Here is a 24,225-nt window from a genome sequence, read left to right as displayed (position 1 = left end):
AGATACAGTTGGTGAATTACACAGACCGGAGTTCTTTCATTCTAAGCATTTCCCATGGAAGCATTTGGCATCCACAGTGTATTTTAGTCAACTGGTGTTTTCAGATGATTATATCCCCAACATATTTTTGTCAAATTCATTAGTGCTCCATGTATGTAGTTTTGATACTTATTATCAGTAGCTGAGTGAACCTGAACAAGTTACATAACCTCTGTAAGGCTTTGACTTTCTCATCTACAATGTCCTTGTGTACTGTGAAAACTCAATGGATTGATACCAGGTGTTTATAACAGAACCTGATACAGGGAAAGAACCTAACAAATGTGGCTATTGCTATGACAGCAACGGCACAAGATAATTTACTTACTTCTTAAGTCATGTCTGTGTGGTTATTTTAAGGAAACTGCCTTGATTTTGGTGCAAGAGTAAAGATAATCCCAACTCAAACACTGATACAAGCATCACCAGTCTCCTTGGCTTTGTACTACCCCACACATGGGAATAATACATCTCAAGCTCCAGATGCTACCTCTTGGTGAACGAGAATATGATCAGAGAGACATACCCAGGAAGCTGAGAATCTGTCTATATCTTAAACTGGTAGTAGCTACTTTTTTATTGACTCAAAGAAGAGCCACAATGATAGTTCTGCTCCAGGTTATAAAACCCGTGGCCACTCAAGCTGACCAGGAACAGTACAGTACCTTCGTTTTCTTCATTTCCATGACATCCTGCTGCAGTTTCTTTAGCTGTTTTTCGTACTGAGACTGGTTTTTGAGCAGCCTGGCATGCTCCTTCTGGGCTGTCTGCAGTCTTTGCAACTCTTTGTTCATGGCGTGGAGCTTCTTTTCATATTCACACTTGACTTTCTTTGCCTTTTCTTCTGAGTACGACTCCACTGAGCCTGGGGGCAAGGGGGGAAATGCAAAGTTTCTGTGAGACACAGATTTTTGTTTCGTAGACTTGGAACAAACACTCAGTTCCCAGGACACCATAATGCCTGAGCTCTTCCCTCCTGCAGATTTTGGCTCACTTGTTCTACTATCTGCTCAAGTCATCCAGTGGTTCCTATACTGTCTGATTCACGTGCCTTGACTACAGATTGAGACTCCGCAGAAGACCCACCTAAATTCTGCAGCACCTGGTCTCTTTCCAGCTGTGTGTCCCGGATCTTATGCTGCAACATCATCAGCTTCTCCTCATACTGCCTTTTCAGCGTCTGCAGACGTTTCTGGCTGTTCTCCAGCTCATCAATCAGCTTCTGCTTAATGGCAATTTCACACGTGATATTTGCTAAGTCGGCTTGATAGTTAGCTATTCACAGAAGATAAAAATACTGAAAGTAAGCCAAAAGATAATCATCATCTCAAGCCAAGAATGTATAGCTGTTATCGACATTCATGTAGTCACTCAGCAGCTGTGTGGGAAATTTCTTGACTATACTGCACTCTAAAAAGACAGACTGTTCACAGTGGCCAATGGCAGGTACTGTATACACTAAAGAAATGTGGAAATCACACAGGGACTAGATCTAGCACAGAAAGGAACATCTCTTTGGCCTAGAGCATGCATGAGTCTAGAGTGGTCTTACAGGTCATAAAAATTGCTTTCATTTTCGATAAAACAGAAAACGTTAACTTTCCCACCAAAGCCTGAACAGCTTCCCAATATGAGTCTTCTGCCTTCATGCTAAGGGGCAGGTACCTTTCTCGTCTGATTCAGAGTCAGATTCATCAGAGCTTTCTCCTCCTTCGATGTCATCCTCTTCTTCATCTTCCTCTTCCTCCTCTTCCTCCTCATCCTCATGATCACTCACTTCTTGATTCTCTTCCTGCAGTGTGATTTGTGACTATTAATGGCACAGTTTAGGCAAGCAAACCGACCACCTCAGTAAGAGAGGTGCAGGAGTATGGACCCCAGAAGCACAAAACTTGTCATCGTGCATGTCTATGCAGGCTCATGTGTGATATGCGCATCAACACTTATCAATGTGGATGCCAGAGCAGGCTGTCCAGTGTCTTCCTCTGTCACTTTCTACAATATTCCCTTTGGTGGGTCCTGTCATTGAATCTGAACTCACAGCTTTGGTTAGGCTGGCTGTCAGGTGAACTCCCAGAATCTGTCTGTCCTGACTCGCCAACTCAGGTTTCAGGCCATGCTCAGCTTTCACATGGATGCCAGAGATCTGAGAAAGTCCACACACTTTTACCCACTCAGCTACCTCCCCAGACACTGAATTATTTTTCTTTTCTTTAGTTTAAAATCATTATAAGAGTTTAAGGCTATTATGCCATAAGTTTGTCTTGAAGAATTCTTCATCTCTCATGGTATCCCATCTGTATGCACACAAACAATTTTCACAGTGCACTCGGTGGAGATTTGCCAGTACTTAACAGTTGGCCATTCTGAAAAAAAGTCCTCCAGGAAACAGGAAACCATAGCTGTGAGAACAACTTCCATTTAGTTTGTATACATTAGTGCCTACAATTTATAAGTTGTTCTCCCATACTTACCACTTCTAAACCATTATTTTCTTTCTCTGAAACGCCCTTCTCTTCCTTCTTCTCCTGGTCAGTGTCTGCATTATCCTCCTTTCCAGACACACTTTAAAAAATAAAAAAGGAGAAAAGGAATATGAGATAAGTACAAGGGCAAGTCTTCACTTTTTTTTCTTAGATTTTTTTTAAACCATCAACAAATTATAAAAACGAAATGCAAGGGTTAATCATCTAACTAAGCAAGGCTGCTCTGTCTGAAGATTAGAGAAAACAGATCTCACCACATGGCCAACAATATAAAAATTGACAGCACTGAAGGAAGTTTCTCTTCTAGAAATACTGACAACAGGCCACACACTGAAGTGTAAGATCTGATGAGACGGCAAAGCGGCCCCTCAGTAACAGCCGATTGATTACAATGCACCACAACTTAAATTTAAAAGAAATCAAAACAGAAAGTTTTGGCTCCCCATCTAAATTCATGAAAACTTCTCTCATATAAACAGAAAGCTATAAAATTATGCTTAGTAGTATCCTAATAAATTTAAGGTTAATTTTAAAGGTTCAAAATTACTCTGTCACAGTTGAGTCTGCCTCTATGGCTGCATCCATCAGTGCTGGCAACTTTTCTTAGGCCTTTCTGCATAGCACAGCATGATTTCTCGTTATATGAGCCCAGAGTGAACTCCAAAATTATCTGAAGTTCAGGCTGCCCTCTGACTGACTCAGAAATGCCAGCGTCTACTACAAGTTTCACCATGAAAACTGAAGCCTTCCTCTTCTGTTTACCTGATGCCTACAGGCATAACCACACAATGGTTATGGCTGAACTCATTTAGCCCTGATAGTCCTAAGCGAAGGTAGAAGACTACCGTGAGTGAATTTTTGGCACACCCCAATCGCTCTGATCTTTCTTGGGTTTACCAGGCATGGTAAACTATGAACAGAAGTTACACTTGGGCTCACTAGACTCATATATTTTAGTAAAACAGTGTTAATATAGCAAATCTTAAATAAACCATACAGTTTGTGTTATAGTGGAATTTTAAAATCATTAAGATTAAAAAGAAGAGCCAAATACAGCAATATTTCCAAACAAACTTCCTCCAGAAAGGACTTTATGATAGCCACTATTTCCACTAGATATTCCGCTAATAAAGAACTTCCTGATTGGTACTTGGGCTTATTTCTAGTTTATAAGTGAATAATTTGACCTCACTTGAGCTCTGTTATTATTACTTAACTCTAACATTTAACTCCAGGTCCCTATTCTTGTACATATTTTTATAATTAGAACAATAATATAAATATTTTTCCTCCTAATCACTTTCCAGTTTTTAATTTGTTTATTTATGTGGTTATTTATTTGATCTGCCATTCCCACTGAACTAAAAGTCTCTTGAGAGTAAGACTCATATGTATATGGCTTATCATTCATTTACCTAAGGCCTGCACGGGATAAATTACACTAGTGTTTATTAATAAGTCAATCCCTATGAGCTACATGAACACCTGTGTTTGAGTAGTCCTCTTGTGTTTCACATACCAGTCAAGTTAGAATGGAAAATAAGGTTTGAAATATTATAAAGATGCATAGAACATGGCAATGCCTTTGGAGGGAGAAGTAAAAGCCACTAAGAATAGCAATACAGTGGTCATAACTGGAGTCAACTAAAGTGCAACAGACTTCCATGAATGTCATTAAATCATTGTACTAGAGGAAAATAAAGTGGGAGAAAACTAGGAACCATATGGAGTGAACAACTATGACAAATCCAATCATATTCAAAGGCCAGCAACACATACTCAAATACTACTGTGCTAGAGGCTGGGATGCAAGCTGCAAGACACACAGGGGATGTGTGGAAAGAGGATTATTGTATCTGTCATCGGGTTTCCTCCTCTTCCCTGATGCTCCTTACTTACTGCTACTGAAGTATGACCTCCACTACGGCTGGTTTGTTACATTACAGTATCATCTGAAATCCCTTTCCTCAGGTTTATGGCCCCACAACTTTATTACGAATACTTGACTACCACACCCTCCTGCTCCGGCCTAACAAATGTTATTGTTGACTTATATCTCCAATCATAAATTCTCCTTGCACTCTGATACAGAAAAATCAGCATCATTGATATATATTATGCTTCTAAAAAATACTTGTGAAGTTTAAGCTTTACAGGTGATATTGATAAATATTGTATCTCAAGCACTCTCACTGTCTTTGATAAATGTTAACAAATTGATAACCCCAAATAGCTATCTAAGGGTCATAATTAAATTTATACTTTACACAAAAACAAAATCTTGGGAACTGGAACAAACATAAGAAATTAATCTCTTCATCTGACAAATAAAATAAATAAACTGTGGCCTTGTGAAGTTTTCCACACAAGGGACTAAGAGCAGATGTCTTGAGTCCCAGCATGAAACACCCACATCCCGGGGAGCTTGTTAATACAGAATGCCAGGCTTCATCTACATGCTACTGTATTAGATACATTCAGATACAGTTATGCTTGTGAATTGATGATTGAGATACAGTCCTAGAACACTAAGCTGTCCTGCATCTGCTGTCCTATATGATCACGTGACAGTCAGAGCAACCTCTGTTTACCAAGTCTGCATGTATATACTTCAAGGACGGAGTAATTTAATGTGGTAACAAGTTTCCACATATAACCTTAAAGATTCATTGTATTGTGAGCTTTCCAATTGGAGAAATTTTGCATGTATAATTTTTTTAGTTCAGCTGATAAACATGCTGTCCTAAACTAATGATGTTTAGTTGAGTTCCAGTGTGAGCTATAGGCAATTAGAATTACATTCTGGTTATAGAATACTTTTTAAGTTATAAACTTCTAGAATATAAGCTCAGAAACTTTAGACTCAGTATAGGATATAGAATACCACTAAGGTGAATATATTATAAACTCATTTATGATTTAATAGATTTAAAGTAAACTAGTCATTTACATGTTCTGTACAAGTTGTCAAGCTCAACTTTAAGTAAGAGATGATCTGTGATCTCTAAAGAAGAGCTTCGCGGATAACTGCATTTCTTTTGAAACTACCTCGTCAACTGGGCTATGTGATTTGGTGGCTTGTTTTAGAAAACTCGAGGAAGAAAGGCTCTAATACCAAGCAAACATTCACTTTTCTAAATAAATACTCATATTCAGGTAAGGCTCCACGAAATGGAGGTCAGCTGCTCACTTCTAGGTTGCAATGGGAAGGGAAGGAACTGTCCACATTTTAATATTTGCTTGAAATACTTGTGGAAAGTTAAAACAACATTTTTCTAGTTTAAATTTCAGGATTCCTTGTCAATCTGACTTGTAGGACAGCTGCAGTTCCTTTTGCCCTTCTACTATTTTAATGTTTCCTACAAAGATTCCAGCAAATAAAGAAGAAAGGCATCTGCCCACGAGTTAGCATTTGCTACGACAAAATGTCAATCACTGCCCAGTTACTTACTCCCACTCTGCTCACAAGCTCCCTCTAGATACAGAAATGCTGATATTTGTTTATAAATCTGATGGTGAAGGTTTGTCTAATTTTACTGAAAAAGGTTAAGTAATCATCACACTTCCGGCAATTTATTTGAAAGTTAATGAAATTGGATGCATTTTTAATTCAAGTAACCACAGAATTCATTATTTTTAAATACTTTTACTTTTTCTCTGCTATTGTTTTTTTTTTTTTTAAATAAAATATCATGACTTTAAGGAGGACCACAGCTAATCTAGCCTGAAGCAGTCTACAATTCTATGGCACATTTTCTTGCAAATGGAAATAACGTATTTAAATGACATTTGAATTTAGAAAACAGAACAAAACAAAACAAAAAAAACCTGGGAAATATTCCAACCTTCTCTCTTCTCGATTGCTTTCCTCAAGTTTCTGTAGCCTTCAAATCACGAGGCACAGTATGGGAAGGCCAAGCCAATGAGGGCCAGCCAGACAGCGAGAGCAAAGTGACAAGGAGGTAAAATGGCACATGAGCTTGAAGATGTTGAAACAAACCGCAAAGATATCATTAAAAGACAACACGTAGTAAAAAGGCAGTACATGCTCTATGACTACAAACTAGAAAACCAAGAGTATGACATCTAAGAAGAAAATACAGGTAATCGGGGGGAACCGTTTACAGTAAAGTGCAGTCTCAGTTCATATGAGCTGGTCAGTCCTGACTGGATGTCATGGCTGTTGTTACCCAGAAATAGACCAATTTTTAAAAAATTTTCCCCATAAGGAAAGGCTACTTTCAACAACATCCTCCTCCTCTTCAATCTTTCAAAAGATTTTTTTATGGTATCATCGAAAGACCCTCATGGAGTAATGCCTTTATACCATAAATGATAATACGACATACAAGGTACTACTTTAAGAACTTGCCTTCATTTGTGCTACGATACACATAATCATCACTAAATCTAAATTTAAAAAACGCATGTCAAAAGTATATGAGATGGTATTACAGACAAATGAATGTGGCTGTTATACGATCAGTGAAAAAAATACAATCTTGTTAATTGATAAAATTTTAACAAGGTTGGGATCAAAAATTCACTACTAAAAGGGCATATAACTAAGGCAAAGGTGGAAATAAAATGGGAATTTTAGTACTTTCCATTAGTAACACTGTTCTTTAATCAGAATATTAAAAAAACTATAAATTGATAGATACAGGTTTCAAAATATAACTTAAAGAATATCCAGTATACAAAATTAGGGATCTTTACTCAATGGAACGTACTATATATGAATATTTGTCACGTGGACAATATAGATGGGCTAGGCTCTGATTAGGCAAATTGCAAACTGCATCCAGCACACTGTCTAGAACCCCACAAAATCCTCTTGGAATCATTAATATTTACAATCATGAAGAGAATTATCTCTCTTAAACTTATGATGTATGGTTTCATGTAATTTTTATTTCTTGGGCAGTGGTTGTCTCTTACAACCAATTTACATACTGCTTTTATAATATCAGACTAGCAATCTGAGAAACAATTCGGCAGAGAGATATTCACCGGGGATCAGACAGTGGAGCACAGTGACTAGAAAAAGGGAGAGTCTACACAAAAAGACCCATGTTTCCAGACTTTCAAACCAACACCACTACATCCAAGTGCAGCACAATCTGGAAGATGACAGTGTTGTACCGTAGTTCATTTAAAGCTGGATATCCCAAGGCACCAGACTAAATGTGTGAGTGGTCAATTTTCCTTATCTCTATACACAAAACAGTGCACATAGACACGCCTCCCCCCTCCCCCCAGTGCAATCTAGGCTCGCACTGATGATAATGAACTACAGTGCTTAAAGTATATGGCTTCCTGGTTAAGGTTCCAAATTTTCTATTATTATTATTAATGTTATTATTGCTGAAACCCTTTGGTTTGTGTTTGCTTTGCTTCAGGCCTTCGCCTAAGACCGGAGCTTATTTATATTTTTAAAACAAGAATTTATATTGCATAGATCTAAAAGTTACTTAGACCTAAATGTGATTAGTGAAGTGCTTTTTGTTTAGGTTTCCTTTTTTAATGTGACATCTGTGTGTATGTGAGCATGTGTGTGTGCATATGTGCATACATGTATTTGTGTATACGTATGTGTGTGTAGCTGTGTGAGTGGTGTGTGTGTGTGCTGTAGCTGTGTGAGTGAAGTGTGTATGTGTGTGTATGCATGCATGCGAGTGTGAGCGCACATGTGTGCACACGTGTATAGTTGTGTGAGTGGTGTGTGTGTGTGTGTGTGTGTGTGTGTGTGTGTAGCTGTGTGAACAGGGTGTGTGTGTGTGTGTGTGTGTGTGTGTGTGTGTGCGTGTAGCTGTGTGAGCACGGTGTGCCTGAGGAAGTCAGAGGCTGCTTTCCAGAGTTAGTTTCCTCCCTTCACTGAGGGTTCCAGGGACTGCACTCAGGTCTTTAGGCTTGTCAGCAAGCGTTTTGGGTTTGTTTGTTTTTTTCTTGTGTGTTTCTCACTGAGCCAGCTCCAGCCTAGGTTTTCAGTTTTTTAATATAGAACACTTGTCTACAGAACAAGACAAATATCATTAAATTCTATGAATTGCCTATGCAGTTATGTGAAGTCACAAACTGGCTCTCGAGACCTTTCTATGTGACTAGTACACAAAATAAAGTCTTTAGGCACAAAAATCATGAGTGGACTTGACAAAGGGACACTGTATGTGAAATGTGTTCAAAAAATCACTTTCCAAGCACTCTGTGAGTGTTGGTTTTGGAATGCTAATTGGTTTTCTCATGGCAACCTTTCACTTACCTAGCTGCTTGATTTTGCTCACCAATATTTTGCCTCTAGCTACAGCTCCATGTACTAGGAAGTAACTTCTCTGTTCACTGGGCATCCTTACGTTTAGTCTAGCAGCTTGGGAAGTCATTATTATGAGCATGTACTATTGTCTTCACCTCACTGCCTGAGTTCTTCACAGAAAAACCACCTTAAATCACCTCTGCTTTGTCTCTTTTCTGTTTCCCTTACACTGGACAAGGCTTTTGGATTAAAGAAACCAACACAAATATAAACCAAGTATTTTCCATTAGTACTGTCAAGCCCAGTGCTTATTAGAATGCATTTTCACAACAATAAACTGAACCAGAGCTATTAAGTACCTATAGCCACTATAAAAAATATCAAAATGACTTTATTAGGATCCCTTTTTAATCTTTTATTACTCGTATTCAATAAGTAATTAAAGCAACATCTAAATTAAATTTAAAAGGAAAGTATAGACTCAGCCCATGACCTTGAAGACTGCACGCCTACTTACACTTACTTACTCATGAACACAAACTACCTCGGCCCTTACAAACAAGTCACACTATCCACAGAAGTGAACTTCGCAAGTCAATGATAAACCATGGGAAAGCATCTCATGTTCATTCAAGCACAAGGTGAACATTAACTCCCACAATCATGTGGTCCTTACAGGAGTGCAGCTGTACACCAAGAGAGACCTAGTCACGATCTATGTCCTATCGTTGCTACCATCATCCATGAAAAGCACCTCCGAAAACACCACTTGCTCAAGAAGCCATTGCCTCCTAGCCACATGCGCAACGTCCTGCTTTAATTATTTATCTTTTCTACCATGAAGATAGAAGGCAGGGTTAACCTAACAGATGGAAGTTTCTAATAACGTTCAACAACTGACTGTTCAAGGAAAACACAAATGCCTTGTTTTCTAAACACTTTTCTAAGTAAACGGAAGGAAACAGCCTGTAAAAAGGCAATGATGTTCCTGAGCCCCCCTATAACAGGACTACGGAAGAGAAGATTGCTTGGCCTCCTTTTAGACATCTAGCCAAAAACATTTAAATTGAGTTCCAGTGGCATGGTCAATATATTCGTGGTAAATAATTGGACTGTACTATAGAATCAATAGGTAAATATGCAAGTAATTTGAGGACTTAACCACTCACACATTACAATTGGTCAAATTTTCCATTTTTCCCTTTTCTTTTGGGCAAATGGGAGGTATCACGGCACGGGAAGCCTGCTGCAGTGGTAGAAAGCTAAATACTTCCCCGAGAGATTCAGAAAACCTGAGATACAGTGGAGAACGTTCATGTAACCAAATTAGAAACCCTGAAGGAAATATTTAGAGGCCAAATGACATTCGGATTGATTAGTCAGCCTTTAGTTAAACTAATCAGTTAACAAACAGGATTAGAACGCCTATGAGACTATGCAGTTCTATTAGGAAATGAAAAAGGTGGACAACACACTGTTACAATGGGACACAGAAGCTTCACAGAAAAGCAGGATGGATGGAATGCAAAAGCAGCGACTTTAAACAACAATCTAATAATTTCTAATGGTAAACATGCCTTGTCATAGTCTAAGCACAATACATTACTACATGCTTATCGCTAAACTTAATTTTCTTATATATAAGTAGAGATATAAGTAGAGATAAACCATTAGAAAGCATATAACTGTAGTTGTAAGCTAATTTAAATAATTTTATGTATTCATATACTCATGAGACTATGCACACATACGGCAATTATAAACTAAATGTCCTGGAAAAAAAATATTTGATTTTATAATACTACCTTTTTTTCTTCTTCTTCTCTTTCCTTTTTAGCTTCTCCAAATCTTTCTTGGCTAGATCTATAATTTCAATAGTTTCTTTGTCCGAAGACAGTATGGTAGGAGAGAAAGCTGATGACCCACTGAAATACGGTGATCTTGCCGTGGCTCTGGTCAAGGTTTTTCGAAGGTTCTCATTCACTGCTTCACTTTCTAGTAATTTTGCCCTAATGAATAAAAATATCTTTAAGTAGGAACAATTTTTATTACAGTAAAACATTTTTAAAAACTCTTGCCGGGCGGTGGTGGCGTAGGCCTTTAATCACAGCACTTGGAAGGCATAGGCAGGCGGATCTCTGTGAGTTCGAGGCCAGCCTGGGCTACCAAGTGAGTTCCAGGAAAGGAGTAAAGCTACACAGAGAAACCCTGTCTCAGAAAAAAAACAAAAAACAAAAAACAAAAAAAATAAAATAAATAATAATAATAAAACAAAATATGTCTCTTTAAAGAAAAAAAACTTATGCTGGCATCTCCAGGTATATCCTGCAGCCTTGAGCTCCAGGACACTGCTTGTAACCATCACTGCCATGAACACCAGAAACACATTCCCCCTATCTAATGTCATGCTTTTCTATATTTTCAATGTAGCACAAAGCCTAGACAGCACAAAAATGAAAGCTGAAAGTATATGAAAGTATAATAAACCACCTACCAATAATCTGTATTTCAGACTATTATGGAAAAACAGCAGCTGGTTCATTGTTTTATTTCTAAGGCTTGCATTTAGTAGGGGCTGAAACCTGGAGGGCTCATTTCCATTAACTCCAGCCACATGAACAAAGGCCAGTTTTTTTATAGACTAGAGAGAGAATAAAATGTGTCTTTATCCCTCTCTTTCCACTCCCTGTCCCCCAACACATAAACACACATGCTGTTGCTTGAGTTGTACTGACTAAATGATAGTGTGACAGGAGAGAAAGTATTAGCCATCTCAGGGAAAGAACAGAGTCATGGCATGGATTTCATCTGACACTAGATCTGGGCCATCCGTCACTAAAAGCCCCTACTGTTCCCTGTGTAAAACAAGGATTAGAACAGGTTATTTTCTCTAGGGTTGCTAGGAGAATCAATTATGTAAATTTAAATTTAAAACTTGCCACACTACAACTATAATTAAACACAATAAAAATTCTTATGAAAATTAGAAATATCATTATCCAACAGTAGTAAAATAAATTAATTATAAATACAAGGTAGTGCTATAGAATCCTGAAAAAAATGTTCATGATGCACCGTTGTATTGCAAAGAACAGATAAGACAACAGACACACTGTTATGAATGAATATATGTATATGAATACCACTGAAAATAACTGAAAAGGTAAAGCAAAATGCTAACTTCAGTTCTCAGCTCTGGAAAGAGTAGAAATTTAGTGATTTCAGTGTTCTCTTTTTATATTGTCATCCTCCTACAAAAGTTTTAATATCACCAAATTCAAGGATTAAATGATGAATGCTTCAGTCTATTAAAAGGTCACTCTTAAGATTTAATAATCTGAATAATAAGACTTAAAATAAATATCCAAGTTGTTATAAAATTCAGATATATTTCACATAGTTTAAGGGGTTGGGAATAAATCTTTAAAAGAGTAAATTCTGACAGAAATATGGAATAAAGAGATATTAGGGGGCTGGAGAGGTGGCTCAGAGGTTAAGAGCACTGGCTGCTCTTCCAGAGGTCTTGAGTTCAATTCCCAGCAACCACATGGTGGCTCACAGCCACCTATAATGAGATCGGGTGTGCTCTTCTGGCAAGCAGGCATACATGGAGACAGAATGTTGTAAACATAATAAATAAATACATTTTTTAAAAAAAAGAGAGATTAGTAGGTAAAAATAGGACTTGAAAAACTGAGCTAAGTGACACAATGGACATGTACAGCTCCTTTTGGCTTCAGAACATTCACACTCTATTGTTTCACTCAAGTCCATAATAAATTTGTGAGACTTAAGTATCTCTTCTTATAGACTAGCACACTAAAACTCAGAGATGTCAGGTAATTTAGAAGAGTCAGGTAATGTAGAGGTGTCAGAGAATGTAATGTACAGGTGTCAGGAAATGTAATGTACAGGTGTCAGGGAATGTAATGTACAGGTGTCAGAGAATGTAATGTACAGGTGTCAGGGAATGTACAGGTGTTAGAGGATGTAATGTACAGGTGTCAGGGAATGTACAGGTGTTAGAGGATGTAATGTACAGGTGTCAGGGAATGTACAGGTGTCAGAGGATGTAATGTAGAGGTGTCAGGGAATGTACAAGTGTTAGAGGATGTAATGTACAGGTGTCCAAGAATGTAATGTAGAGGTGTCAGGGAATGTACAGGTTTCAAGGAATATAGAGGTGTCAGGGAATGTAATGTAGAGATATCAGGTAATGTAGTGGGGTCAGGTAATATACAGGTGTCAGGGAATATAATGTAGAGGTGTCAGGGAATATACAGGTATCAGGAAATATAAACGTGTCAGGTAGCACCTTGTTAATAAAGAGGAGATTAAACATCAATCCAGGTTATCCAATTTGAATTCAGAGTTCACTTATGGCTACCTAATATGTCAATTATTGTCACATGGTGCATTATAAACCTGGGACTCTAGGAGACTACTCCTCAAAGCTGGCACACATCTAACTAAAGAGCCACCAAAGTGATATCAAAGTCAGGACTATTAACCCATTCAAGGAAGGGATTTGACAACTGACTGCCCTTGGCCCCTGAGTCATCATGAAGCACTGGTAAATGCTTCAAGGAAAAGACTCAACACTGTGAACATGAAGGTACTGGGTGCTGCTTTTAGTCACGAGGAGTGGAAATCATACTGGCGATCTCCTAGGAAATAATGATGCTGTCATACCATTGGGCCAATGGTGAGATCAAGGTTTACATGCAGCTTTTAGAATAACAGGGTGGAGGAGAGGAAACAGAGCACAAGAACCAGAACACAATCAGCAGGAATCGTGGCCAGAACCCAGGGAGTGAAGGAGAGGAGGAGCAGCTGTCTACAAATGGAAGAGGACCTTCAGAGACTGAGAGAGCAGCTGTTTCTCAGGGCATGGCAAAAGTGGGGGCGGGGTCCTACAAAGTGAGGAGAGATTGGTCTGATAAATTCTAGACAGCTCAGGGACAGCTCTCCTAGACAGAGTAGAACCTGACAGTTTAGGCTGAATCCTGTGCAGAACCAGGACACAAACCCAAAAGGCCTCTGTCCAACAGTAAGGCATGAAACTTCACACACACACACACACACACACACACACACACACACACACACCTGAAAGTCACAATCACGTAAATAACTTTATTGCCATGTTAACATTAGACTATCTTACTTGCCTTTGATTTCTGAAACATTTAAGAGACCAAGAGAACTTGGTGGAGGCAGGAAGTGGAGAGAGTACTTGTCACGGAGAACGACTAGAATAGCCCAGGGATGAAAGGGGACAAACAATGCAAATTCACGACAGGGAAATGTGACAGTCGTTATGAAGTGGGACCTCCTCCCACGTGGTTATTATCTGCAGACATTTCCCCACGGAGCTCAATGAGGTTTCACTCCATGAGAAAATAACTAAGCATCAGGGCAAACTCTGAAAACTATACCTGAGATCTTCAATTTCTTTGATGTAACTATGAATCATATTACTAATCTCTTCATTCCCTTCACCTGCAAGATAAAATATGAGATGAAAATTTTATTTTAAAATGAAGACTTCAGTATTGGGAGCGCAGCACAATGGACTAGTACTTGCCTGACATGTATAAGGTCCCAGGTTTGAAACTTACTACCAAAATAAAACACAATTCCTATAACAAATTTCCTGCCCTGAATGACATAAACAGATCATAAAATAAAACGTTGCACAGGGCACATTTTTTTTATATAGGAATATCTTATTTTTTAATTAGGTATTTAACTTGAAATTATAGGTTGTATATAAAAATGTAACATTTCAACTTCACCTATTTTGAGTAATCAACACAAAGAATGATGCCTTTCAGAAGTTAATCTCTCACCCACCCCACCCTAGACACATACCTGCTCTGGCAAGAACTTGATTGGCCTGATCGCTGACAAGCTGCGTGATTCTGGCCCTCAGCGCATCCACAGTCTCTTGCATGGCTTTTATTCTTACACGCAGGTTGTTATTTTCAGTCTGCAGCATAGCATTCTCGTGAAACATGTCATTGATGCTCTCCACACCCTCCTCATCAATTATTCTTTTGCCCTGGAGAAGAAATATTCCCTTGTTGGTTAAGGCCTTCAGTACACAAGCATTTTCATTTAAAGACACCCCAAGGTCACACAGTTCTATAACCAACAGCCTTTTTATCTTCCCTGCCCCAAGGCAAAAAAATCAATTTCCTCCAACTACAGTCTTTCAGGGTGCGTTAGTCAGGAGAATTACAGATTGGGTAAGAAGCCTTTTGAAGAAGTTTAGGAAACCCAACTCCCCAAAGACTACCTCCAAAGACAAATTTCTATTCAACCTCTCGAAAAAGACATGATTGCGTTCACGTGACATGGGCCTTCAGGGTGTCAGAGGACGGCCAGTCCCTCCTGTTGGCTTACTGTCCCTCCTGCTGGCTTACTGTCCCTCCTGTTGGCTTACTGTTTTGTACTCCATGAGCTCCATTTGCAGCCGTGTGATCTCACTTCGGAGCGCATTGATTTGCTGACTCGCTCTGTCTTGATTGACCATCACCTTGTTCTTGATATTTCTCGCTCGGTTGGCATATTTCAGAGTGTTCAACGTCTCCATAAAATCTCTGTCTGAAGGGCTGACGCATGCTATCATGATTGTTTGGCTGAAAGTTACAAACAGTAAGGAGTTGTAAAAAATAAAAAGCAAATAATGAAGTACTTACTTTAGAAGTCCTGCCATTTAGAGGCCCACAGCCAAACAGTAAGTGGAGAGAACGCCCAAATGGGAGATCTTCATTGGTTCCCTCCCCTCAGAGATGAGGAACCTTGCAGAAGAGGGGGAGGAAGAATTGTAGGAGCAGAGAGGTGGAGGACACCAAAGAACACAGCCCACAACATCAACTAAGCAGGGCTCATAGGGCCTCACAGAGACTGAAGCAACAATCACAGAGACCACATGGGTCTACTCTAGGTACCCTGCATATATGTTACGGTTATGTAGGTTGGTGTTCTTGTAGGAATCTTAACAGTGGGAGTAGATGTCTTTGACTCTTCTGTCTGCTCTTGGGACCCTTTTCCTCCTACTGAGTTGCCTCACTCAGCTTTGATATGAGGGCTTGTGCCTAGTCTTATTGTATCTTGTTACACCATGTTTAGTGGATATCCCTGGGAAGCCTGTTCTTTTCTGAAGGAAACAGAGGAGCAGTGATCTGGAAGAAGAGGAGAGGTAGGGCTGGGAGGAGTGGAGGGAGGGAAAACTGTGATGGTGATACACACAAAAGAAAGGAAGGAAGGGAGGGAGGGAGGGAGAGAGAGAGAGAGAGAGAGAGAGAGAGAGAGAGAGAGAGAGAGAGAGAGAGAAAGAGGGAGGGAGGGAAGGAAGATAGATCGATCCTGCCCTTCAAACAGCATCTTCCCTTAAAGAAAAGATTGATACTACTAACTTAAAAATAAAGTCAAGTTTAAAATTCCCCATGCTTTAAGACCACCTTAACAAAAGTTTGTGTTTACTTAGGTAACACAGGGGAGAAAGGATATATATTATGTTATCTGATCTATAATCCCTTGAGAATGCATGAGTACATACATTAGTTTCTCACTTCTACGTAAACATTTTGAGGCAATGTATACAATAATTCTAAAGCTATTTTAACTACAAATATGGCATGTTGAAAACAAAAATAATGCCATTGCGTTATTTTAGCATTTTAAAAAATTCGCCGGGCGGTGGTGGCGCATGTCTTTAATCCCAGCACTCGGGAGGCAGAGCCAGGTGGATCTCTGTGAGTTCGAGGCCAGCCTGGGCTACCAAGTGAGCTCCAGGAAAGGCGCAAAGCTACGCAGAGAAACCCTGTCTCAAAAAACCAAAAAAAAAAAAAAAATTCTTCCAGTGTTGGAGAGATGTCTCAACAACTATGAATACTGGCTGCTCTTGCAGAGGATCTGGATTCAATTCCCAGAACCCAGAGCACACGATCCTCTGTAATTCCAGTCCCACAGGATCCAACACTGTCTTCTGGCCTCCAGGGGTGCTGCATGCATGTGGTATGCAGGCATACATGCAGGCACTCACACATACATATAGAAACTAAATTTAAAGTGTCTTAAATTACTTAAAAACTTCTTCCTTTTCACTGATGTTTTGATTTGATTCAGCTTTGAATTATCTACAAAATGTAATCATATTCAAACAATGGAAGCATACAGTATAAAACCTCATTTGTGGTTGAATAATCTAGGTTTTGGGGTTCCTGACCAGATTACACTGGAAAATACTGCTTACAGTCATGATAAACTGACTCATCAAAATTGAACAGTCAAATGCTTATGTGCCCCAGCTATTATGTCTGTCAGTAAATCACATGAAGGCTCTCCCAGACACTTGCAATCCAATTTAACATGATGTAAGAACAGCAGAATACTGGTATTCTTTCTCTACCTCCTGGTGAGCCACAGGCTCCTACTGCCATAACGTTCTCCCTCATCACAAGGAGGTTGAGCAAACACAGACTGAAACCCTTTGGAACTGTGCAAGCTTCTCTCTTCAGCAGAAGCCTCACAGCTCACCGTATCCCCATCAGATGCAACTATTTATAGAGAAACATGCCGGAAACCTGAGGCGGCACGATATGAGTGTATTGATTTGTGTCTTAATGTCGCTGTTTCTGAGCACTGATCCCATTGCCATCCGTCATTGCATAAACTGAAATGACTCAGTCCATAATGTGCTGGGCACACAAGTATACAGAACCAAATCTGGATCCCCAGCAGTCACTTACGTGAGCCTGCAATCTCAGACCTTGGGAGACAGAAAGAGAGGATCCAAGGGCTTGCTGGCCAGCCCATCTAGCTAATCAGTGAGCTCCAAATTCAGTGAGAGAACCTATCTCAAAAATAGAGTGACAAGCCACTGAGGAAAATGCCCACATCAGCCTCTGGCTTCTACATGGACACACCCACACTCACAAATATGTGAACATATTTAACACACCCAACCTGCATTTACAGACCCAATTTACCTACCCTGGTAGAAAATTAATGGCAATGAATCCTAATCAGTAGTCTCCTTAACTGCTTCCTTCCTCTAGTAATCTCAACAAGTTCGTAGTGGCCCCTTTTAGAAGGATACTACCAGTTGTTGAGGAAGCTGATGCAGATTATAAATTCAAAATACCCTATGCTACACTGTGAGACCTTGTCTCAAAAGTACAGTAAATTAAAAGGTCTTATTCTGTAGTTCTTCTCCCTCTACCAATTTTTTTTCCCTCCTAGGGGTCTCATTGTATGTCCCTGAATGACCTGGAACTCAGCTATGTAGCTGGCTTCAAACTCACAGAGACCTACCTGCTCCTGCCTCCAGAGTGCTTGGATTAAACTTTAAGGCAGTGGTTCTCAACCTGTGGGTTACGACCCCCTCTGGGATCAAACAAACCTTTCACAGAGGTCACTGAAGACCATCAGACAACACAGATATCTATATTACATTTCACAACAGCAACAAAATTATGGTTATAAAGTAGCAACGACAATGTTATGGTTGGAAGTCACTACAACATGAGGAACTGTATTAAAGGGTCGCAGCATTAGGAAGGTTGAGAACCACTGCTTTAAAGGGATGTGACTTTACATCCTCTACAGGGCGCTTCTACCAGCTCTTACTTATTCCAGCCTATCTTTGCTCTTACTATTTTTCAGCATTCTATCATCTAACCCTCCATGTAGATGGACTTTTTCTCTGCCTCCTGTACCCTTTGCACATTTCCTTTTTATTCAGTAAACTTTTGTTGTTATTATTACACAAAAGTTTTACATACTCCACACCCTAAAGACCTGAAGGAGAGGGCCAACCAAGTTTTATTCATCAATGTACATCCAAATAGGTAATACAATATTTGGATGCTTTTTAGTCATTAATAATTCTGTTGTATTATTTAAATAATTTATTACATAAATAAGTAGGATGCACTAATAATGTTCTGGAGAGATCATTAAGTTGAGATCATTCGTATCTCTCCAGCTATGTCCTGATAATGAAGATACAGGAATCAAATGAAGGTAAGAACTTCATGGAATGCTGACTAGAGAACAGGACAGTGTGAGGCATGGCCTCCAGCCCAGGACCATTCTGCCAAGTACTATTACAATCCATGGTGAGAAGAGGCACTGAAAGCGAGCACATCGAACCCTTTGTGGTGTCTGAACTTCCTATAACCAATCAACTCATCTCACTGACAACAATATAGACCAGTCCAGACTCACACGTGGAGTCACAGGTGGGGAAAACCAAGGACGGTCATGGCCAGTATGAGTCAACTACAAAGTGGAAGGTGGGTGGCTTGTCTTTCACCAACATTTTGAAAAGTACTGAGATCTGGGGCTTCTTAAGAACTACAAAAGTCAGGAACGAGAGGAGCTGGCTATAATCCACAGAGGAAGGAAAACATCACATATTACACAAAACTAAAAAGGGTATGTCTCAAGAGTCAGTTTACTAAATACTCCAAGAAAATATCAAAACATTTACCTTTTATAATTTCATTTTCAAGAAAATATCATTAACTTAGAACAAACTATTCCTAATAAGGTGATCTATTTCTTCCAGGTGTACAATATAGCAGAGCATAACAATATACTTTAGAAATGTAATTATTTTTACTCATGTCTTATGTTCTCCATCATTTCCCAGAATTTTTGGCATGAATTTTTTAAGTTATGTTATTCAGTATCATAATTAAACATTATAAACATATAAAAGCTGGTTGAAAACTGTAACTCTAAATTATGTACATAAATATGTGAAATTTAAACTTTAAGTTTTAAATTTGATTTGGCTACAAAAGGGGGGGTAGTTATTTTACATCCCCAGATTTAAACAAAGTACATTACTTTTGAACTAGGTGCTCAATCCTGAAAGTTTAGACAGAAATTGAGGCACAGTAAAGTTGGAATCAGAAAGGGTCATCTCTTCTAAGGGTTAGCTGTCATCAGGAAACAGGTGTGGAACCACTACCTGAACCTCAGTAGGCAGGCAAGCCCCAAGTTAAGAACAGCTCAGCATGCTTGCAGAACAGGCAACATTTCAAGGGGCCAAATTATACAAAGCACGTAAATGTGTAAGGTGCAGACATGCTTCTGTTCTGCTTTGTTTCATAGTTAAAGAAATACAGCGCTGGGTGTGGTGGCACACGCCTTTAATCCCAGCTCTCTGGAGGCAGGGGCAAGTGGATCTCTGTGAGTTCAAGGCCAGCCTAGTCTACAGAGCTAGTTCCAGGACAACCGGGGCTATACAGATACATCTTGGGGAGAGAAAGGGGGAGGGGAGGAAGGAAGGGAGGAAGAAGAAGAAGAAAAAGAAAAAGAATAAAGAAAGCAAGTAGGAAAGTACAATTAAAAAATGTTCATTTGGCTGAAAAAAAGTTTTCTTACTTTGTTACGAAACCTAGATTGATTCAGAAATTCAGACAGAAAATAGTAAAACCAAGTTAAGAAATATGCAACTACAGAAGCCATATTGTATTCATACAGAGGATATACTTAAAGAGAGATAGGACCATGCCAATATTACATAAAAGGAAGAAATATTCTAAAACACTGCTGAATTTAACAAAGCTCTATTTTTAATCCAAACTGATTTTAAACCTAAATTCAAAAATCATTCAAAATTCTTTCAAAAATAACTGTCCAAAGAGATTTAATTCCCAGATCGTTCATTGTACAGCATCTATCTTTCAGTTAACATGACTTTTAGACCATTAGAACCACGATAAAGGAAATTTGCTGAGCATGCTTGTGATTATGCTATGGTTGAGTTTAAATGCAAAAGAGAGTTTCCGTTTATACAGTTAGTCGAGTAGAAAGGGGATTGCACAGCAGAAGGAAATGTAGCTTGGCTATGAAGCCCTACAGTGCAGTGGTTCAGAGGGGAAGGCAGAACTCAGCAGTCAGTCAGCAAACACCCTCGGTCACTCAAGGACATTTTTTTGAAAACTTTTCCCACATACAAAACAAGTTCCGATTTTAGACTGTAGAAACTTGTCAATAATATTTAAGCTACTTTGTACTGACTTAGAATGTTTTATTTTTCAACAAAATTCTTTTTTTTTTTTTTTGCTGAATGCCGTTAATTGAAGGAGGGAGGAAGTCTTAAATACAGGCTTACACAATGGGAGAACCCCAGAGAGCAGATCAACAAAATTCTTCTTTTACCCGTCTCCCATATGCTAAGCAGAAGCTACACTGTTGCAGAAAGAGTATGTGTTACAGATTTCCTTAAAAAGATATGTGAATTTGAAAAAAGTATTTAACGCCCCTGTACTTCAACTCATTATCAATAAGACAGAAATACTAGCACTACCCCAAAGAATATAAATACTGCTTAAAATAATTATTTATACATTTTTAGATACCTAATAAAATTACCAGTTTATCATCCTTTTATTTTGCTTTAAATTAAAAGCAGCTCTTATATATATCATCTAACAGGGATACCTAAAAATAATGAAAAATCAGAGCTCAGAATAATCAGGCATGCATACCTGTTACCCCCAAGGGAATCCTGCAGGAGCCTCGTCAGCTTGGAATCTCTGTAGGGGACATGGGTGGCCCTCTTGCTCTTGTCACCCAAGGCACTGATGACATTCCCAAGAGCCAACTAACAGAGAAAAGGAGAGAGGAAAGCCACATGTTTATTAATTGGAGCACTTTTAAATAATACGAACAGCCTATAGGAAATAAGATGGAAACAAGGCAAAATTAAGAACCTGTGTTTGTTCCAGGGCAGCCAGGGCTACACAGAGAAACCCTGTCTCCAAAAACAAAATCAACAAAGAACAACAACAAAAAAAGACCCTGTATTTGGATTTAATTCACATTTGTATTTTGAAAATACATGGAAGCTTAGTTATGTTTGTGTTATGTAACCTCATCACGGGGTTTAGCAGTGCTACTACTTACACCAGAACAAATTTCCAATTTTATGATGAGGACAAGAAGGGAAGTTTTGGTATGCTAAAGCTTGTTCTGAAATATTTTCCTTGCACATAAGGAAGCCTTATGCTAACTCAAACATAGGTGTTTTCCTGTCAAATTACCACTAGGTGGCATAGTATTTACATTAATTCCTAATACAAGCTATTTAGAAGAAAAATATCATTGCTAAAAAGCTTTTTTAATTGGATTCAATAAAATGACTATCACAAAATGTCAGCAGAGGCTACCTTTAAGTCTTGTCCAATGAAATGCCTAATTTTAAGTGTTTGTTTTGAACGTATGTTTTCAAATGTGGAAAGAAATTTTAAAATATTTTCCCCATCAATAACCTTTTGGACATACTATAGAAGTTGAGCAAGCCAAATTAACAAAGTAAGAGAGCCTGCCATGGGGGGGGGGGGTATACAATGTGGTCAGAGGCTCCATGAATTACCATTTCCTTCATTCCTCAACTTGAGTGATGAAGGGCTTCCATGAGATATATCATGACTAACAGCAGAGAAAAGAAAGCTGGCCCTGATGATAACGTCTGCTGTAACTCCAGTATGTCAGGAGAATCGCTGTGAGGTGAGCCTGGACTCCACACTGAGCACCAGTCGCAAAGACGTAAACAAAACAAACCAAGCAGAGAAAGGGCAGCGGAAGGACCACACGTCTCCGCGTGAAGTTTAGCCTTACCAGCCCGCAGTTGATGGAAATGCCCTCTTTCGCCCTCTCGCCCGTAGCCCCGGTTCTTTTCAATCTTTCTGATCCGGCCAGATCAACAAAATGAAACTTGGCAGTCAGAGTTTCAAATTCATTCATCTGCGACGATTCAGAAATCATCTTGTTATCGGTTGCGTTCTCCTAGGATTATGAAAGATAATTGAAAAGGCCTTATTAATGTGACATCCAACACCCTGTAACCTTGCCCACATCTCACTCCCTTATACAGCTAGAGAACAGTCACTTGGCCGTACAAACACAAATGACAACATCAGAAAGAGGTTTGGTAGGCAGAACCCAGCTGCCCTAACTCGGGCTCTCGTGACAAAGGGAAATGCAGAAACAGTCCTCACAGCAAAGGGTCCAGAGGACAACATCTCCACTTGGTCGCAACAAACAGACATTCAGTCAGTCTGTCTGTTTCCCAAAGTCTTTTTTTTTTTTTTTAATTTATTTTATTATGTATACAGCATGTATGACTGCAGGCCAGAAGAGGGCACCAGATCTCTTTATAGATGGTTGTGATCCACCATGTGGTTGCTGGGAATTGAACTCAGGACCTCTGGAAGAACAGTCAGTGCTCTTAACTTCTGAGCCATCTCTCCAACCCCCTGTTTCCCAAAGTCTTACACAACTGACCAGCTTCGGTTAAATAAACGAGAAAAGGAAATTAGGAGAAGGAAAAAAAATTAAGTAAGTTTAGATCCAACACCTCTCCTGAGATCTGTGTAATTTGAGGACAAAGGCTCAAAGTTTAGGAAACAAGGAAATTGAACTCACAGCATCTATTTGGGGACACACTCTGGTTTGACACACGTGAATGGTAAAAATGGCATGTGAACGAGAGCTCTGGACGTTCATCTGGGTACTAGCTGTGGTGCGGGAGAGAGCACCCAGCTTCAAGCACTGCATCATCTGCAAAGGGGAAGAAAGGCTTGACTTCACAACATTTAAACAGGCACCACCCCGTCCGCTGTCTGAGCTGAAACCCACTGCAGCAAAGGTTGTCGAGGAAGACTTCCCATCCTATCGTTTTGTTACAGGCACATTTGAGCTGAACTTCTCAGTATAATGGTGCATTCTCTCTTAACTAGGAGCAAACACTAAGTCCCATTGTCTGCCATGGGCTGACCTTTGCAGCTTCCATTCCAAACTGTTACAGTACAATGCTTTGGTACAAACTCCACAATAATCTGAATTAGTTAGGCTATTCTATTTCTTGTTTAATTTTTTTTCTTTTCTTTTTTTAGATTTTCTTTTTTCTTAAACGTTTCCCTCTAGAAGCCAAAATACAATCCTAAATGTCACAAGCAAACAGGACAAATGGATTGTTGTCTCATACTTCAGCACTATTTAGCCTTCTTTACTTGTGAAGCAATAGTATACATACACTGCATTGGGGTCTTTTGATGATGTGGTAAATATTATGCTAAGGAATTAGCATAAGCACCACATTAAATCTGGGGGGCTTTTTGCATTAATTTATTTTAGTGTGTGCACATGTGCCATGGTACGTGTGTAGGATCGGAAAAATTTAAGAGTTTGGGAGCTGGTTTTCCTTCCATTGTGTGAGTTCTGAGGATGGAAGACTCGACACCAGGTAACTTTACTTATACAACCATCTTGCTAGGCCTCTCACATTTTTATAATAATGCTCTTTCTGGGGGGAGGGGGAAGGAAGTAGACAGATTTTTAATTCTGTTATACTTAAAGAAAGTCATTTTGTGTGTTGACCTTAAGTGCACTATCAGTAAGGACAGTTCTCAAAGCCAC

The 24,225-nt window shown here is 39.2% G+C and overlaps 1 protein-coding gene across 21 annotated transcripts in view; it reads right to left on the bottom strand.

The window, feature by feature from the left end:
* The window catches only part of Kif21a (kinesin family member 21A), a 129,647-nt gene that overhangs the window by 37,692 nt on the left and 67,730 nt on the right, over nt 1–24,225 (bottom strand). For 13 of the 21 annotated variants that reach the window (XM_028869235.2, XM_028869233.2, XM_028869234.2 and 10 more), the window contains exons 5-16: nt 23,233–23,367; nt 22,426–22,593; nt 21,294–21,409; nt 15,227–15,422; nt 14,653–14,842; nt 14,217–14,280; nt 10,584–10,787; nt 6,371–6,409; nt 2,514–2,604; nt 1,705–1,831; nt 1,126–1,314; nt 705–904 (exon numbers count right to left, since the gene is read on the bottom strand). In XM_028869235.2, the coding sequence (XP_028725068.1) occupies nt 705–904; nt 1,126–1,314; nt 1,705–1,831; nt 2,514–2,604; nt 6,371–6,409; nt 10,584–10,787; nt 14,217–14,280; nt 14,653–14,842; nt 15,227–15,422; nt 21,294–21,409; nt 22,426–22,593; nt 23,233–23,367 (1,719 nt within the window). The remainder of the gene's footprint in view (nt 1–704; nt 905–1,125; nt 1,315–1,704; nt 1,832–2,513; nt 2,605–6,370; nt 6,410–10,583; nt 10,788–14,216; nt 14,281–14,652; nt 14,843–15,226; nt 15,423–21,293; nt 21,410–22,425; nt 22,594–23,232; nt 23,368–24,225) is intronic. The other 8 variants (XM_028869247.2, XM_028869255.2, XM_028869254.2 and 5 more) reach the window with 1 other exon arrangement.

The sequence above is a fragment of the Peromyscus leucopus genome, chromosome 20, assembly GCF_004664715.2.
Source record: "Peromyscus leucopus breed LL Stock chromosome 20, UCI_PerLeu_2.1, whole genome shotgun sequence".
Classification (NCBI taxonomy): Eukaryota; Metazoa; Chordata; class Mammalia; order Rodentia; family Cricetidae; genus Peromyscus; species Peromyscus leucopus.
The sequence above is the reverse complement of the archived record's forward strand: the minus strand, read 5'-3'. Positions and strand labels throughout refer to the sequence as shown.